The sequence below is a fragment of the Muntiacus reevesi genome, chromosome 13, assembly GCF_963930625.1.
Source record: "Muntiacus reevesi chromosome 13, mMunRee1.1, whole genome shotgun sequence".
NCBI classification, from domain to species: Eukaryota; Metazoa; Chordata; class Mammalia; order Artiodactyla; family Cervidae; genus Muntiacus; species Muntiacus reevesi.
In genome coordinates this window covers 18,617,499-18,635,182 of record NC_089261.1, presented here as the reverse complement: position 1 = coordinate 18,635,182, position 17,684 = coordinate 18,617,499, and the positions used below count along the sequence as shown (strand labels likewise).

Below are 17,684 nucleotides of genomic sequence, written 5' to 3'. Positions count from 1 at the left end.
CACCAGGAAAACCCCTTAGAGGTTTGCAAACCTGCACTTGGAGACCCTGGTTTCAGACTCTCACATGTGAGGGCTGAGCCCAGCCAGAGTGGCCACCTGGCTGACCTGGATGGGAACTGGGGGTCTGCCATAGGAGAAACTGAAGAAGACCACGGAGGAGGCAGACATGTACGAGAACAGCTACAGGGAGATCAGCAAGACCTTGGAGCATCTCAAGACCTCAGTGGAGAATCTGTTTAAGAAGATAAATTGTGATGCCACCAAGATCCTGGTGCAGTTAGGGGAGACGGGGAAAATCACGGATACCAACCTCCCGCAGTACTTTGGTGAGTCAAGCCCACTAGACTCTTAGCAACCATTTCCAGAGATTTCTATAAGCAGGCACCAGGACTTGCTCTTTTGGAGGTAGTGAACCTGGTGGTGAAGCCTGTTGGCACTAAAGCCAACCTGCTTGAGTTCAAACCGTGGTTCTACTGTTACTAGCTGTGTGACTTTTGCAACTGTTTTTTTTTTTTTTTAAACATGGATTTTTGAGTCTGCGTGTGTGTTTCATATTTCTTTATTGGCTGCATCGGGTCTTAGTACAGCAATTGGGATCTTTGTTGTAGCGCTTAGTTGCCCCGTGGCATGTGGGATCCTTGTTCCCTGAACAAGCATCAAAGCTGTGTCCCCTGTATTGGAAAGCAGATGCTTAACCACTGGACCATCAGGGAATTTTCTGGGCAATCTTCTGAACCTTTCTGTGCCTCAGTTTTTTCATCTAAAAAATGTTGGGAAGGTTAAATAAATAAGTAGTTCTTAAAGAAGTAGTTACAGGATCATGTGAATAGATACAGAAGGAAATATTTGACAAAATTCAGTATCCATTCATAATAAAAAAAACTCTCAACAAACTAGAACTAGAAGGAAACTTCCTTACCTGATAAAAGGCATCTCCAGAAATACCTGCAGCTAACATCATAGTTAATGATGAAAAAAAGCGATGTTTTTCTTCCAAGATCAGAAACAAGGCAAGGATGTCTGCTCTCACAACTCCTATTCAATATTATGTTGGTGGTTCTCGATAATGCAGTAAGGCAATAAAAGGAAATGAAAAGCATTCAGATTGGGAAGAAAGAAAGAAAGTGCTCAGAGCAGTGCCTGGCATGTAGCAAATGCCTTTTAACTGTAATACACATTTCTAGGCCTTGAGCTCAGGAGAGAGAGGGAGATGTACCCGCAGAGATCATGCCGGTTTAGAATGAATGACTTCCACCGCTTTTAGAATAGAATCGAAGGTTCTTAATACCATCTGTGCTTGGGAGGTTCCCAAGACGCCTCCCTCCCGTCAGTTTCAGAGATTCACTAGGAGGGCTCCTGGATTCAGCATATCGTTATATTCTCATGGCTATGATTTATAGCCACAAGGTACAAAGCAAAATCAGTAAAGGAAAAAGGAGCTTGGGGGAAAGCATGGAGGAAATCAAGAGCAAGCTTCCAAGGGTCGTCTCCCAGGATGTGCTTAATCTCCCCCAGCCATGAGTTGTGACAACACAAGTGAAATGGTGTCAACCAGAAAAGCTCATTGGATACTCATTGCTTAGGGCTAGGATGGGGGCTGATCATACAGACACCTCCAGCCTGGCATATATCCCAGTTCCAGAACCCAGAAAGAACAGCAAGTATTTATAGCATAAGCTACATGTTTTAATACACAGATTAAGCATACTGGCATCACTGACCCAGGGGACATGAGTTTGAGCAGACTCTGGGAGATAGTGAAGGACGGGGAAGCCTGGTGTGATTCAGTCCATGGGGTCACAGAGTTGGACATGACTGAGTGACTGAACAACAAAGGCATGATAAGCCTCTCTTAACAGTTAATGGTGGGGGGGACCTTCCTGAAATCCAAGTTCCCTGATACTGTTCAAGGACCAAACTGCTAAGCAACCTTTTCCAAGGAGAGCAGTCAGACTTTGCCATATTAACTCTTTCCTACCTGCAGCCTATCAAGTTCTTTATAGCCTAGCCCCTGCTTACATTTTTTAAAAATTCATCTACTTATTATTTATTTTTGGTTGCCCTGGGTCTTCGTTGCTGTGTGCAGGCTTCCTCTTGTGGTGAGCAGGGAGCTACTCTTAGTTGCAGTGCACGGGCTTCTCATTGCAATGGCTTCTCTTGTTGTGGGGCACAGGCTCTAGGGTGTTCAGACCCAGTAGTTGTGGTGCACAGGCTGAGTTGCCTCGAGTGTGCGGGATCTTCCCGGACTAGGGATCGAACTGGTGTCTGCTGCATTGGCAGGTGGGTTCTTAACCAGTGGACCACCAGGGAAATCCCCTTGCTTACACTTTTCATCATCTCTTGTCCTGCTCTTCCTCTTTGCTCACCTCCTGTGGCCACACTGTTCTCCTCTTTGTATTTCCAAATCTCTCCCCCAACAAATTCTACCTCAGGGCCTTTGCATGGGGTGTTCCTAGGATACTCATCCCGTACCCAGTTCATCATTCTCAGATCTCAGTTTAAATGTCCTCTCTCCAACAAGTCCTCCTCCGCTGCTCCATCTGAGGCTGGTCCTGCTGTATCCACTATTATTCATTCTCATCAGTTCAGTTCAGTCACTCAGTTGTGTCTGACTCTTCATGACCCCATGGACTGCAGCACGCCAGGCTTCCCTGTCCATCACCAACTCCCAGAGTTTATTCAAACTCATGTCCATTGAGTCGGTGATGCCATCCAACCATCTCATCCTCTGTCGTCCCCTTCTCCTCCTGCCTTCACTCTTTCCCAGCATCAGGTCTTTTTAAATGAGTCACCTCTTTCCATCAAGTGGCCAAAGTATTGGAGTTTCAGCTTTAGCATCAGTCCTTCTAATGAATATTCAGTACTGATTTCCTTTAGGATGGACTGGTTGGATCTCCTTACTGTCCAAGGGACTCTCAAGAGTCTTCTCCAACACCACAGTTCAAAAGCATCAATTCTTCAGTACTCAGCTTTCTTTATGGTCCAATTCTCACATCCATACATGACTACTGGAAAAACCATAGCTCTAACTAGACGGACCTTTGTTGGCAAAGTAATGTTTCTGCTTTTTAATATGCTGTCTAGGTTTGTCATAGTTTTTCTCCCAAGGAGCAAGCATCTTTTAATTTCGTGGTTGCAGTCACCATCTGCAGTGATTTTGGAGCCCCCCAAAATAAAGTCTCTCATTGTTTCCATTGTTTCCCCATCTATTTACCATGAAGTGATGGGACCAGATGCCGTGATCTTAGTTTTCTGAATGTTGAGTTTTAAGCCAACTTTTTCACTCTTCTCTTTCACTTTCATCAAGAGGCTCTTTAGTTCTTAACTTTCTGCCATAAGGGTGATGTCATCTGCATATCTGAGGTTATTCATATTTCTTCTGGCAATTTTGATTCCAGCTTGTGCTTTATCCAGCCCAGCATTTCTCATGATGTACTCTGCATATAAGTTAAATAAGCAGGGTGACAATAAATAAACATCCTTGACGTACTCCTTTCCCTATTTAGAACCAGCCTGTTGTTCCATGCCCAGTTCTAACTGTTGCTTCCTGACCTACATAAAGATTTCTCAAGAAACAGGTCAGGTGGTCTGGTACTCACTCTCATAGCAGTTCCACTATTTAATCCTTGCTTAGTTTGTCTCTATATACAGGTAATTCTTGTTGTGTGAAGAGAGGAGGTTCTTGAGAACCAATAGCAAGTTTCAGATGTGAATCTTTTTGGTCCCTGATTTTCACAGAGAAGAGAAACGGTATGCGTTATGTGAAATTGAAAAAAAAAAAAAATCCAATAGTTACTGAATTTAGATAACAAACATCTGGATAGTGAGGAGTACGTGTATTTATTTGCTGAACTTGCCTTTCTGTCCATCTTCCCATTCACACTGAAGCTTATGAGCTTCATCAGGACAAGGTTTGCATCTCTGTTATTGTTTATGGTCATTGTTTTCCCTCCATGCATCGTGGAGTCTCAGGCACCATGCCCGGTCTGATAAGCATCCAATAATCATTTGTGGAATGAATGAATAAATGAATGAATGAATGAATTATTCTGGTGACTCCATGGGGCTATGAAACACAGTGGGAAGGACAGTTCCCCCAAACTCAGAGCACTGAGGAAAAGATCAGTAGTTTAAGACAGAGTTTGCCCATGGCTCCCAGTTTTTAGTGTTAAAAAAATATTCCTCAACCTTCTTTTTTTATTGTCCCCTATGGAACCTTTTCAGACATACTTTTCCTAACTGCTCTTCCTTATGGAATTTTCATTCAGTTGATATACCATATAACTGTTCATGTTTTTTATGTATATCCATGCCTTATACATCAAAGAGTCAGGTTGGTTTTGCCTCTCAAGAACCAAATTGTGCTCTCTAGGGAATGAGTGATATAACCCAAGAGAAAGCCCTTGTCTTTATAGGCATTCATGACCTGCCTGCTTCCTGTTACTTCCCTTCCTCTCCAGCAGGGAGCGCTACCTCTAGTTCCCTGAGGGCCCAGGTCTCTGGCAAACTTCTTGGTTATGCCTTTTTTCCAGCCATCATTGAGAAGAAGACCAATGACTTGCTGGTGTTAGAATCCTACAAGCGGCTTATGGAAATGGAAGTGGCAGAGGCGGAGGTCCAGCCATCCTTCCTCAACCCCTTCTGGGGCGGCTCTGCCCTCCTCAAGCCTGCAGAACCCATCAAGGTCATCCCTCCAGTGTTCTGGGCTGACCCCTTTAGTGACAAGTTGGATGAAGGTGAGTTCTTTTCTTACCTGGAATTTTCTTTCTACAGCATGATGACAAAGCCACAGATTCTGAAGTTTAGTTATCTCAGATACTTTAAAAAATTACAACTACTCTCTGACCATTTCATGAACCTTAAAATAGCCAAAATTTCCAAGTTGGCAAGTTATGAGCAGACGAGACTCCCTGATCCCGTCTCCTACCCTCACCGTATGCTCTTGACTCTCGTCCACGTGTGACCTCCTTTCCCCAACCGCATCTGTGTCCCCCCACCCCATGATTGAAGCAGCTGAGACTTGGTTCACACCAGAGATTAACTGTGGCCCTGCGGGCACAGGCACATTGACCTTCTTTGCTTTTGGAGGCAGAAGCTGGTGGTACTGCTGTTTGCGGGGCTTGAGGGAACTAGCCCTTCTCTCTGAAGGTGGGGGTAAAGTCTGGCCCCACGTGGTGTTTGGTGGGTAGTTTGGCAACACGTTCGGGAAGGTTGAGAAGTGGTTATGTTACTGAGCCAGGTTGCGTTTTTGCGATGCGAAGCAAGCCAGGCCAAGACATGAAGGGTCAGCAGAGAGAGGGTGATTCATTCGCAAGTTCGCAAAGCCAAGGAGAGGGGACAGGGAGACAAATCTCCAAAATCCGCCTCCCGGAAAGCAAGGGGCTCTGGTGTTAATGGGATAAAGACTAAAGATGCCGGGTGATCTGAGGCATGGAGCATGTGGGGGAAGGTGATTGGAAAATGGTGACCTGATCCTGGTTCTGTATAGGTGTAACTCAGTGTGGGCCTCTGTGTGTTCAAGTTGTCATCCAGCAACTCTCGCATGTGCTCGGTGGAAGGATTGTGGTTCTTTCCAGGGTTAACCTGCTCAGCTGGAACTAGACACAGCTGGACCCAAGCTCCTAGAAAACAACTCAGGCAGACACATTGTTTAGGCTACATGTTGCCTGGAGGACAAGCGAGGCATTGGTACCAACAATAAAATGATCTTGATTAGTGAAGGCAGGTTACAGGTGAAATGGGCTTAGCTAATAATTACCCTGGGTTTCAGATACATGCGTAGAGTCTGTAATCTTGCTTGTGGGGATTGGTCCTTCAGAGACAAACTCACTCAGGGGTCGAAGGTGGAAGTAGGAGGGCAGCCGAACTGGAAATGACTGAAATGCTCACCCATTAGAGATTGGTTAAATAAGTTATAGTTCACCTGTGCATGTGATGGAATACTATGCAGCCACTAAAAAAGAATGTTGTGGACCGACATGAACTGACATATGTGTATATGGCATCTAGTGACCAGGGATGCTACGTAAAACCTACAGTGCATAAGACAGCCTTTCACAACCTGGTACATAGGAGAGATAGGGAGAGAGAAAAGGAAGGAGGAGGAGGAGGAAGGGAGGGAAAATATCTTGATTATACATATAAAAATGAAGAGGATGTATATGCTGACTTACAGTGGGTATTTCTGGGTGGTGGGTTGCAGAGAACTTTGTATTTCTGAGTTAATTCTGTCATTGCTTAGAATTTTCTTTTACAGTGACCTTGTGTGATTTGACTAACCAGAGGGAAAAAATTGGTTTTTAAAAAAGTTCCCCCTCTTCTGTGAGCAGCATTTCAAGTGTGCAGGTGTGCCAAGAATGGAGAGAACTGCCAGTATGTGTGCATGCAGAGATGCACAGGTGTACACACATCTGCTTGATTTACTCAAGGCAACTGAGACTTAGCAGGAGTGAAAACCAGGACTGGTGTCAGCCACCTTAGCACAGCTTCCCTTGACCCTTTGAGTTCTTAAACGAGGAGGGTGGCAGAGAACAGCCTTTGATAACACTGTCCTCACAAAGTCAGGAATATAAGATGATATCTTCATTTCTGTTCAAGGGACTATTGATAAACATTGGGTTCTCTTAGCCCACTCGCCTCTATGGCTTGCATGTGTGAATCAGAAGAGGGAAGCCCCTCTAGGCAGATTAATTAGGAAAAGTCACCTCTGCTGGATACATGTAGCTTGGCAGTCAAGTGTGTGTGGGGGGTGGGTTTCAGCCCTGTGGAAACAGGTGTCTTTGTGCAGTCTACATCCTGAGCAACTGCACATGGTGGCCCTGTCTTTTTGATATTAAATCCAACTCACCTTCACATCCTCGTCTGGGAGAAAAAGACAGTTATTGTCTGACCATCCCTGAGCAGTGTGTCTCTGCCTGTCCTCCCTCTCCCTGAACTTGGAGAATGTTCACACTTCAACCCCCAGTGCTGTGGAGGGTCACCAAACCAGCCTTGGAGTTCCTTGAACAGGGCAAAGAGGCATTAGCCCTGGGAAGGAAGCACACCCCCTGCTGTGCTGGATTTGACTTTTGAACTCCTCACACCGAGTCCCGTCCTTGGCGCAGTGGAGCAGCCCCTGGACCACAGCAGCCTTCGGCAAATGGTGCTCAACCACTACACCACCAGAGAGTCTCGAAACAGGGAGAGCATACCTGAAAAGGGGGACGAGGTGAAGTCCAAGAAGAAGGTAACAGTCTGAGGCGGCTCTGGCCATTCGTACATAACTAGAGAGAGTAAATGTCTTGTTCTGTAACCCCAGTGCCTCTTCCACACTCATTACTAAGAGACTGGGGCACTGGCAGCCCCCCAGGATGGGGTAGAGGAGCAGGAGGGTGGAGATCCAAAGCTGGCCCAGGTGGCAAGAGTGGTGTGAGGTCACCGTGGCCCTTGACTACCCTTGAGATGGCACCCCCCGCATCACGGCGCACCAGGAGAAGTGTAGGGGCCACACGAGCCGAAATGCTGATTTCACGTCCTCGAACCACATAGGGTGCAGCAGACTCACAGGTGGGAGCCGGGAGCCGTGGAGGCCCTGTGTCTATATCTGTGTGTGGGAGGGCCGCATGGATGAGTGTGTCACTGTAGAGCTGTGTCCAGGATGTCTTGTCCTGAAATACAAACTCCACTTGAGTGCCATGAGCTGGGGCCTCTCCTGGGTCTGGCCTTGTTTCTGCAGGAGCCCCAGGTCACAGGTTCTGGACGTGAGGGGGGCATGGGTCATCACAGGGTGTGGATCATGAAGGGTCATCATGGCATGGCATGGGGGTCCTGAGTCCCTGCCTCTCAGCTGGCTAGAAAGGAACCCCATTTCCCAGCAGGTGATGTCATTGGAGCAGATCCTGAGCTTCTCCTCTGGGGGGTCTCTCTTATTGTTCTTGAACCTTAAAGACTCACTCCAGTTCTGGCTCCTCCAACCACCCAGACCCTCTCATTCCCTCTAGGTGACCCCAGCTGCCACTTTGATCCCAGCTTCAGCTCTTTGTTCCCAGTACATCTTTCGCTTTGGCTAGGTTCCAGGTTCTTGGGGTTCCCTTGAAAAATTAGACTACCTGACATCTACTCCCCCTTCCTCCTAAAATACATCTGGACTTTCCTTTGGGAATGGCCCCTCCTACCCTCAGGCCATGTAAGGTTTGGAAGGGACTGATTTCAACCCCCGCGCGAGGGTTGATCATATGAGCAAGTCTGCTAGTCTGAGTACTGCACCTGTTTCAGGGTTGGTTCAGGTATTGCATAGGCCCTGTTTTGGGATTTGTGTGGAGCTGGTGGACAGAGAGAGAGAGAGAGAGAGAGAGAGAGAGAGGTGTCCTCTTTTCACTAGGATTGCTGAAGAGATAGACAAGAACCAGGAACTGCTGGTGACCACTGGACCACCAGCAGAGTCCCAAGTCCCTAAAGATCTGTTTTAAGTAAAGAGTCACTAAGATTCAATAATAATGACAGCAGGGCTGTCCCTAACTCATATACTGCCTTCATGGGAACTAGCAAAGGGTCTTCTTTACTCAAGGACACACCATGAACAAATACACGACCTCCTTTTTATTTGAACACAGACTCTGGGTGAATTTCCATCTGCCAGCTGTGTGATCACGTGGTAGCTCTAAGACACCCAGGCTGCAAAGAAGATGGAGGTGGATAAATGAGGCAGCCACATGACCAACTGGCCAGGGTCGGGGGTGGTGCATTACTGGGCAAAATGAGAAGAGGGCAAGGATGCCCCCATCTGCCCACCCAAAAGCAAGCCACTCTCTTAGTCCTTCTCTTCTCCGTGGGTGATGATGTGCACCAGGTTCTTATAGTCCAAGTTGCCAGTCACATCAGGGGGGAAGGCAGCAAACATCTGGTCAATCTGCAACGAACCAGCAAGATGTGCTGAGGATCTGGGGGGGAGGGCGGCCCAAGTGGAGAGGCAGCTGGGGCCTGGAGGATATGGGGTGTCATGGGCATCTCTCTTCCTGCCCTCCTGCTTCCTTGCCCTTCCCAGCTCTTCCCCAGGTGCTGACCCCAAGGGCCATCCTGCAGGGATGTTCCTAGGTACCCAGCCTGCAATGGGGAAAGCAGGGATTGCAAACTTAATTGTGTGTGCAAAGGGGCGGGCAGGTTATGTAGGCGAGCACAATGGGCCTGGTAGGGACTGTGGTTAAATGGAGACATAGTCCGTCTACAGGGATTGTAACTCCTCAGGGCCAGCCATTGTAGCCATGTGGGCAAGGAGGTCAGACTCCTTGAGGAATTAGATTCTTTGAGGGAAATTAGAAATTTAATTTTTTTTAATGTGTAATTTTTACATTAAAAATATTTTTAGTTTGTTTAGTTGTTAAGTTGTGTCTGACTCTTTTGCAACCCTATGCAGTGTGGCCCACCAGGCTCCTCTGTCTACGGGATTTCCCAGGCAAGAATATTGGAGTGGGTTACCATTTCCTTCTCCAGGGGATTTCCTGACTCAGGGATCAAACTCGAGTCTCCTGCACTGGCAGGATTCTTTACCACTGAGCCACCAGGAAGTCCTTAAAGAATATTGACTAATTATTGTTTTTTCAATTAGGGGTTAATAATAGGTAACACATATTACCTTTCTCACGTATCAGCACTTTATACATTTGAACTCATTTAATTGTCATGTATGCTATGAAGTAGATTCTATTATTGTCCCCACTATACAGATGAGGAAGTTGAGGCACAGTGAGGTTAAGGAGCTTGTCCGAAGTCACGAAGATGGTGGGAGTTGAAAGGTAGGCTCTTTCAACTGCTTGAATTTTAAGGAGGAAATTCAAATAAAATTTTTAGGAAAATGTGAAACTTCACAGAATCAGGCCTGAGAGGCTGCAAGAGACTATTTTAAATAGATTCATTAAGATTAATTAGCAATGTTGACAAGACAGTTGCTTGTTCATACAGGGCCTTTGATGAATTATTGATAGCAATAGTGCCCCTTCTTCCAGGCACATTACTGCCACCTGCCAGAAAGAGTCTTATGTTCTGATTTTTAGAAATTTATAGCAAGACACTTGACTGCCATCTGCTGGAAAAGACTTGCAACAAATAGATACTCTGCAGTGTATATTACTAAGGGCATCCAGGAGGATTGTGCAGTGTACAACCTACACAACGATGCATGGTCACCCTGCATGACACCTTCAGTCCATCAGGAAATTGATGCTGTCACCGGGTCTCAATGTGTTACGAGGAAGGCAGAACCTGGAGTCAGACAGAGGTTTGGATCTAGGACCCGGCATTTCCCATTAGTGTTGTTCTTTTAAGCTAGTAACTTTGCCTCCCTGAGCCTCAGTTTCACCATCTGTAAAACGACCATAGTGCTAGTCACTACCTCACAGGGTGATTGAGAGAATGAAATGAGGTAAGGGCTCAGTAAACGAGAGCAGATTCTCAGTGTGGGGTCAGGGCTATTTTATGTAAGAGAGTCTGGAGAGGGAGTCCCTGGAAAGGTGAGGCCAGTAACTGGGGTACAGAGGGTGTCTGAAGGGGGCCTGTTACCTCCTCTTTGGAAAACCTCTCCGCCTGCGTGGTCAGCATCTCCTTGACACTGCAGAGAGAGAAAAGCAGATATTGCCCCGGCTTTGTGGGGAGGGCTGTGGGGAGAAGCAAGGAACCCCCAGGCCCCCCTCCCACCACTCACATCCCACTCACTAATCAGCCTTGAGCACTCCTTTGCCTTCAGGGTCAAACACTTTGAACGCATTGAGAATGGTCTCCTCGGGGTCTGCTCCTGCAACAGAAAATGGGGTTGATGTGCTATGGGTGGCTAAGAATCTTGGGTAAGGAAAAAAGGCCTCACCACTTCTGAGCACCGAGCCTTGGTGTTTTGAAAGTGTGGGCTGAGAATCCAGTTATTTCTGGAGCAAACCCAAGGTCAGGCATGGATCTAGACTTAGAAAGACTGGGATTTGAATCCTGACTCCAGCATTTGTTAGCCGTGTAGCTTCAGGCAAGTGACTTTCCGTCTCTGAGCCTCAATTCCCCTTCTGTAGACGAGGATAAGAAGAGAACCTACGTCCTAGACTAAGGTGATGCATATAATGCATTTAAAGTGCTTTGTATGAGGTCTGGATTAGGATAAACCTTGGAGCACTATTAACTGCTCTTTTTATTCTCTCCCTCTCCTATGTTACCTTGCCTTCATCTGTCAACTCTTGTATATTCTCCTAGTGCTTTTAATTGATGCCCAAAGATGAAGACACACACAGACAGACACACATAGGTGCACAAACCAACACACACAGATATATACATATACAGACATAGATGAACAGAAATACGCATGAACTTACCCTTAAGTTTCTCCCCAAACATCTGTAGGAACACAGTAAAGTTAATTGGACCTGGAGCCTCCTTGAGCATTTCATCAATTTCCTCATTTTTCACGTTCACACGCCCTAGAGCAGGAGACAGACACTCAGCGATTCTGAGCTGGGACAGAAACAGCTGTCAGGACACTGGCATTTGTCCTTGTAATCCTACTTCAAGGAATCTTGTCTAGGAATAATCAGAGACAGAGTAGCTGGGGCCAGAGATTCACGTGAGATGTTCTCAAAAGTGTTATTTATAATAACCAGACAACTGGAAACAATCCAAAGAGGGTTTAGTTATTTTTAAAACTGTACTTTCAGGACCTGGAACATTTTATACAGATGTTTTAATGTTTTACTCAAATAAGGAATCCTCATATTATAAAATTAGCCCTTCTCACTTGGAGGTGGGAGAGACAGATCAGAATTCAAGGGAACTTTTTCAAATTATAACTGCTCTAACCCATACAGCCTTGGAGATTCTGATATACCTGTCCTAGCCACTGTCACAAGCCCATATAGTACGTGTGTATAAATTAGAAAAAACCACCGCTTATTGAGATAACTTATGTTTTAAATTAATAATCTACAGTGGCTACAAATGCGAATAGTACTCTGTATAATTGCTCAGTACAAAACCTGCCCAGCTGTTCATGGACCTGAGTTCTGGGGGTAGGAATGGAGGAGGAGGTGACAGATTGGACACTTATATTTTGAAACAGTTCCATGTACTCATGATCACCCTACTGAGATGTTAAATTTTAAAAGCTGAATCCAAAATAGAATGAGTCTAACTAATAAGCATGCACACACACGAGATGACTAGGAAAAAAATTAGAGGCTCAGATGTTAAGAGTGGAATATGCCCTAGTGGTCAACATTGTTTACTCCTTTATACGTCTCTGAATTTTCAAGTTTTCTATTGTAAACTGCCATTATATTCAAAACCACATAAAAATGATTTTAAAAGAAAAAGATACGTTAAGACACTCAAAGACTAAACACTTCTTTCCTATCCTCTGAAATTTGCCTTAAAGACCAATCTTGCTTGAGCTGTTTCAAAATGACAAGCTCTTGACCTTTTTGACAGCCCCACCTCCTGCCCCTCATGGAGTGGGATAAGAAGACTTTCCTAGCTGTTGCTGGGTGGTGGTGCAGGGTGACGTACCAAGAGCAGCAAAGGTGTCCCTCAGGTCATTCTTGTCGATGAAGCCATCCCTGTTTTGATCCATGATGGTGAAGGCCTGCGAAAGGAAGGCGATTGTCTGGTCAGCCTGGGAGAAATTGTGGGGAGGAGTCCCAGAGATTGTGCCAAGGGCTGGGGGAAGTGGGATTCTGGGGTTTTCAAGGAGCATCGAGGGATATTAGGTGTTAGATCTGGAGTTACTACAGGACCCAGCAGTTTCACGCCTCCGTGTATTCCCAAGAGAAATGAGAACACGTGACCATACAAACACCTGTGTGTGAACGTCCCCATCAACACTATTCACAGTAGCTCCAAACTGATAAATGGATAAACAAATGTGGTCTCTCCCTACAGTGGAATGTCATTCAATGATAAAAAGGAAATTCTGACACATGCTACAACATGGATGAACCCTGAAACATGATACTAAGTGAAAGAAGCCAGACACAAAAGGCCACATAGGGTACAATTCCATTTCTATGAAGCATTCAGAACAGGCAAATCCTTAGAGACAGAAAATAGATTAGTGGTTGTCAGGGGCTGGGGGGAGGAGGGACTGGGGAGTGACTGCTGATGGGTATGAGGTTTCTTTTGGGGGCGATGAAGATGTTCTAAAATTAGATTAGTGATGATGGTTGCAAAATGCTGTGACTGTATTAAATAACCACTGAATTGTACACTTACTTTAAAAGGCCGAATACATGGTATGTGAATTATGATTTTATCAAGCTGTTGTTGAAAAAAAAAGAGTTAAAAACGAGTCTGCTCACCAACTCGCAAGCCCACATTATCTGTAAAATGAAGCCAGTGATCTTTTCCAGCTGGCTCTGAGGGAAACTCCAAGACCTTTGTGAATGCCCAGGTATTTTACCAATGACATATCATATCTGCATTTCTTGAGTTCTTTTAACAACTGGTTCCTGAAAGTATTTGCACCCTCAGGTCATGCCCCCAGCAGCTGATCTCATTCCAGAAGTTGGGACAGAGGGAGGGAGAAGGGAGGATGTAGTCTTCTCTGGGAAAGAGACCTATTTCAGGTTCAGATGTGACATTTCATCCCAGGAATTCCTCTCTCCCTGGCAGCCTGTGGGGTGTGATGTTCCTGTGATCTGAATGCTGGTGGGGACAGAAGGGGCAAGTCTTCATGTCCCACTGGAAGCCCCCAGTGGTTTCTCCTTTCATATAAAATACTGTGGCCTCTCCAGCATAGCTTTAGTGTGTTTTCCTCTGAAGGGCCAGGTGAGAGAGTAGATAACTCAGTGTGAACCATCAGGATGGCTGGAAAATTAATTCAGTGTATCCTGAGTCTGCAGCAGTGGTTTAATTTTATGTAATTGGTACTTAGGTTTGCTTACGAAGGCACATCCCCATAGACTGGGATAGGGTTTCAGACCCAGCTAGCAGTCAACAATTAAGTTGGTAAAAATTAATATCTCAGATACACTCAGATATCTCTCCGACTGGCAGAAATCATATTTGAGATGTTAACACCCAGTGTTGATGGAGATGCGGCAGGAAAGGCACCTTCTCCTCTTGGGGCTGATGGGAGTCAGAGTGAGCACAGGATTTCTGGAGGACAGCTTGGACCAGTGGTTGTACTTGGTTTTAGTTCCTTTTGTAAAAAAAAAAATGTTCCTTCGATCCAACTGTTCCGCTTTTAGGAATTTACCCCAAGGAAATAACCAGAGATACAAGCAAAGGGTGTTAATTATAATAGTAAAGCATTCTAAACATAACATCTAACCATAGGAGGTGATTTAAATAAATGATGGAAAATGTTGGTGCTGAATTGCTCAAGGAAAAATAACAGGTACAGATTAGTGTGCATAGAAGATGGTCACTTTGTTTAGCAAATACGTGCATAACAAAAACCACTGGCAGGGCATATACCAAAATGTTAACTGATCATCTCTGGGTCATAGAATTATAAATCAGGTCATTTTTATTCTTCATGCATTCCTGAAATTCATTCCTACATTTTCAACAAGACTTAGGCTTTGTTTTGATGATCAGCAAAAGTTAATTTCTTTAAGTCATTCACACACATGTTCAGACCAAATTTGGGGTGTTTTGGGGAGGATAAAGCCAAGCTAGGACTTCCTTGCTGGTCCAAGGGTTAAGACTCTGCACTTCCTTTGCAAGGGGTGTGAGTTCGATTCCTGGTTGGGGAACTAAGATACCACATGTGGCATGGGACAGTCAACAACAACAGAATGAAAACAAAGACAACATAACTGAGAGGTCCTTGCAGGGAATATGGAATGAGGGAAAGGCTCTTTCTAGCATGTGGGGATCTCCACCCAGCTGCACCCACCTCCTTAAATTCCTGGATCTGGGTCTGTTCAAACATGGAGAACACATTGGAATTGGCTCCCTCTGCTCTCTTCTTGGCTTTCTTAGGTGACTAGAGGGTAAAAAAAACATCAGTTAAAAGAGTCAGAGGCTGGGAATTAGAAAACTAGGTCAGGTTCCATCTCTGGGTAAGCCTCAGCCACTTATCTGTGAAATGGGGGTATGGTGCCGACACTCATCTCAAAAGGGAGGTGCTGGAAAAATAAAAGGACATGGAATAAGACTTCCCAAAATCAGCCTGGTTCTGGCGGATTGTAAGACTGTGGGTCTTGCAGCAGCTCCTTTGCAAACTAGGGGAGGTAGAGGTGTGTCTCCAGGGATGGATGCCAGGCTTTCGGATCAGCCCCAGCAGGACCCAGCTGCTTTTGTTCTGATGCATTTCACAAAAAGTTCAGTAATGCACAGAAGGAGAATTGATTGGAGGCGAAAAAAAAGTCAGACTCACTAAACCATGAAGAATGCGAGATGAAATGACACATTTTCAGGGTGTTAAAACCCAACTGCTCTGTCCCCCTCGATTTCCCCCTGATCCAAATGGCAGCAACATCTCCTCTCTAAATGTTCTGTCCTTGCATCATGCAAACAGAGCGAGGGGAGTGAGTTAACATTTCCCCACCCGCTTCTGACTTGAGTTACAGCAAATGCTTGAACACTGCATATGTTATTGCATTTAGTCCTCATAACTGCTCTGTCAAGTGGATGCTATTATTACATTGCCATTTTCCTGGGGAGGCAACCGAGGCTCAGAGAGGTTGGGTCGCTTACCCAAGGTCACACAGTCACAAAAAGGCAGAGCCGGTATCGAACTTGGGCAGACTGCCTCCACCGCCTGTGCCCCTAACCACAACCTCACACTGATCTTGATTTTGGGGGCTTCCTGCTTCCGAAGAGGGATACCTAACTAAACAGCAGAGGGAGAGAGGTTTTAAATTTGCAAGTTCAAAAGGTGAAAACAAAAAGATTCTTTTCCCCAGCTGCCTGAACAAGAGAAAAGAATTACAATTTGATCCTTAAAAGCGTTCAATCCCATTTTGCAAGCCCTGGGAGTTATTGATTCCTCAAGAGGTCAGTAGACAAGCCATAAAAAAGCCAACTCTCTTATTTTGTTTTTGCGAGTCCCCGGGAGCTGCTGTTATTTGTGGCTTATCGGGGGCATTGATTGGGGTTCCTCTGTGTGCACGCAGCAAGCAGTGCTTTTTCCTCCAGGATCTGGGGCCCCGGAGAGCTGCCGTGCTCCCCCTCCCCTCTGGCCCTTTGCTTGGAGGTGGTGTCCCCTCCCTGCCACCCAGCATCACTTGCCTCCTCCGGGGGCCCTCAGTACTCACCATGGTGGAAAGGACACAGCAGTGCTCCCCTAGAAGAATCCCACAGTCTGCCCGGCTCTCTTCAGCCTGGGAACAATAAATACTTCCTCCCTAAGTTTAAAAATAACCCCATGACCACTTTTGGCAGTGGTAGGTGAGGCGGACACCACCTAAGGCCCCCCCACCCCATGCCGTTCTTCTGAAGTAAGGGCAGCTCAGTCGCCACGCGGCGACACGTGGGGCCCGGAAAGGCACTCAAGGTTACAGAGGCGGCGGCTGGCGCGCGGGGAGAGATGCTGCTCGCTCGCTGCAGCGCTCGGGCGGCCAGCACTTGTGCTTGTCAATTTTGAGGAGGAAAATGGTGGGGAGAGCAGACTTAAAAATTCTCCTACACTCTCAGTCACGGGTTCCACCTCAGGGCCTTTGCACCTGTGGTTTCCTCTGCCTGGAATGCTTTTCCGTCTGACATCTGCGAACCTCCGTCCCTCACCTCCTTCAGGTCTTTGCTCACCTTCTCAATGAGACCTCCTCAGCATGCTATTTTAAAAATAACCCTTTAGGGCCTTCCCTGGAGGTCCAGTGGTTAAGAATCCACCTGGCAATGCAGGGGACATGGGTCCGATCCCTGGTCAGGGAATCAAGATTCTGCAATGCTGCAGAGCAACTAAGCCTGCTCGCAGCACCTACTGAGCCCATGGGCCACAGTAAGAGAGAGTGCTCCCGTAACTCAAGTGTCTGCGTGCTGCGATGAAAGATCCTGCATGATGTAGCGAAGATCTCGAGTGCCACAACTAACCTGATGCAGCCAAATAAATATTTTTTAAAAACAGCCTTTGAGCCCCTGCCCTACAGAGCTCTTTCTTGGTTTGTGTTTCTCCCCAGCATTTACCACTTCCTGAAAGCCTGGCGTGCTGCAGCCCTTGGTGTCACAAAGAGTCAGACACGACTGAGCTACTGGACAACAACATACTGTGCAATTCCCTTATTTTGTTCACTCTCGGTGGGCCGCTCAGGAGGCCCTCACCACCCTCTCCTCAGCTCCAAGCTCTTGACTGGCCAGCACACAGCAGCTGCTCAGCGAGTCTGTTAACTGGTTGAAGAAAGAACAGCTCTCATCAAGTGCCTACTGTGTGCCAGGAACCGTGTATATGTTTTGTGCTCCTGTTTAAAATCTAATCACCCTATGTGGGAGAGACCCCCTTGTTTTCTCTGTCCCCGTTTCACAGATGAGGAAACTGAGGCTGAGAGGCAAAATGAGATGCCTGGGATCAGACAGAAGCTGGGAGTGGATCTGAGGCCCCTTTGCTTCTAGAGTCCAGGCTCTTAAAGGGCCTTGGGAAAGGTGGTTTGCTATCAGAACTCAAGGCACTGTAGTGGTTAATCTCTCAGGATGGTTTTCCTCCTGTGGCCTTGCAGGCAGCCTTGGGATCCAAGGAGTAAGAAGTGAGGGCTTGGAATAAAGTCTTGGCCTTCTTTAGTGGCCGTGGGTGATGGGCT

At 46.3% G+C, this 17,684-nt stretch overlaps 2 protein-coding genes across 2 annotated transcripts in view; one reads left to right on the top strand and one right to left on the bottom strand.

Moving 5' to 3' along the window:
* The window catches only part of CCDC63 (coiled-coil domain containing 63), a 29,678-nt gene extending 22,441 nt beyond the window's left edge, over positions 1-7,237 (top strand). The window contains exons 8-10 of the mRNA XM_065904952.1: positions 134-326; positions 4,533-4,736; positions 7,104-7,237. Of these exons, the coding sequence (XP_065761024.1) occupies positions 134-326; positions 4,533-4,736; positions 7,104-7,237 (531 nt within the window). The remainder of the gene's footprint in view (positions 1-133; positions 327-4,532; positions 4,737-7,103) is intronic.
* Positions 7,238-8,554: 1,317 nt separating this feature from the next.
* MYL2 (myosin light chain 2) lies at positions 8,555-16,276 on the bottom strand. The gene is made up of 7 exons (XM_065904162.1): positions 16,209-16,276; positions 14,846-14,935; positions 12,514-12,589; positions 11,328-11,432; positions 10,687-10,765; positions 10,534-10,582; positions 8,555-8,887 (listed from the first exon to the last, which is right to left on the bottom strand). Exons 1-7 carry the CDS (start codon positions 16,209-16,211, stop codon positions 8,789-8,791), a joined length of 501 nt encoding a protein of 166 aa, XP_065760234.1. The 5' UTR covers positions 16,212-16,276; the 3' UTR covers positions 8,555-8,788.
* Between the last annotated feature and the right edge of the window lie 1,408 nt (positions 16,277-17,684).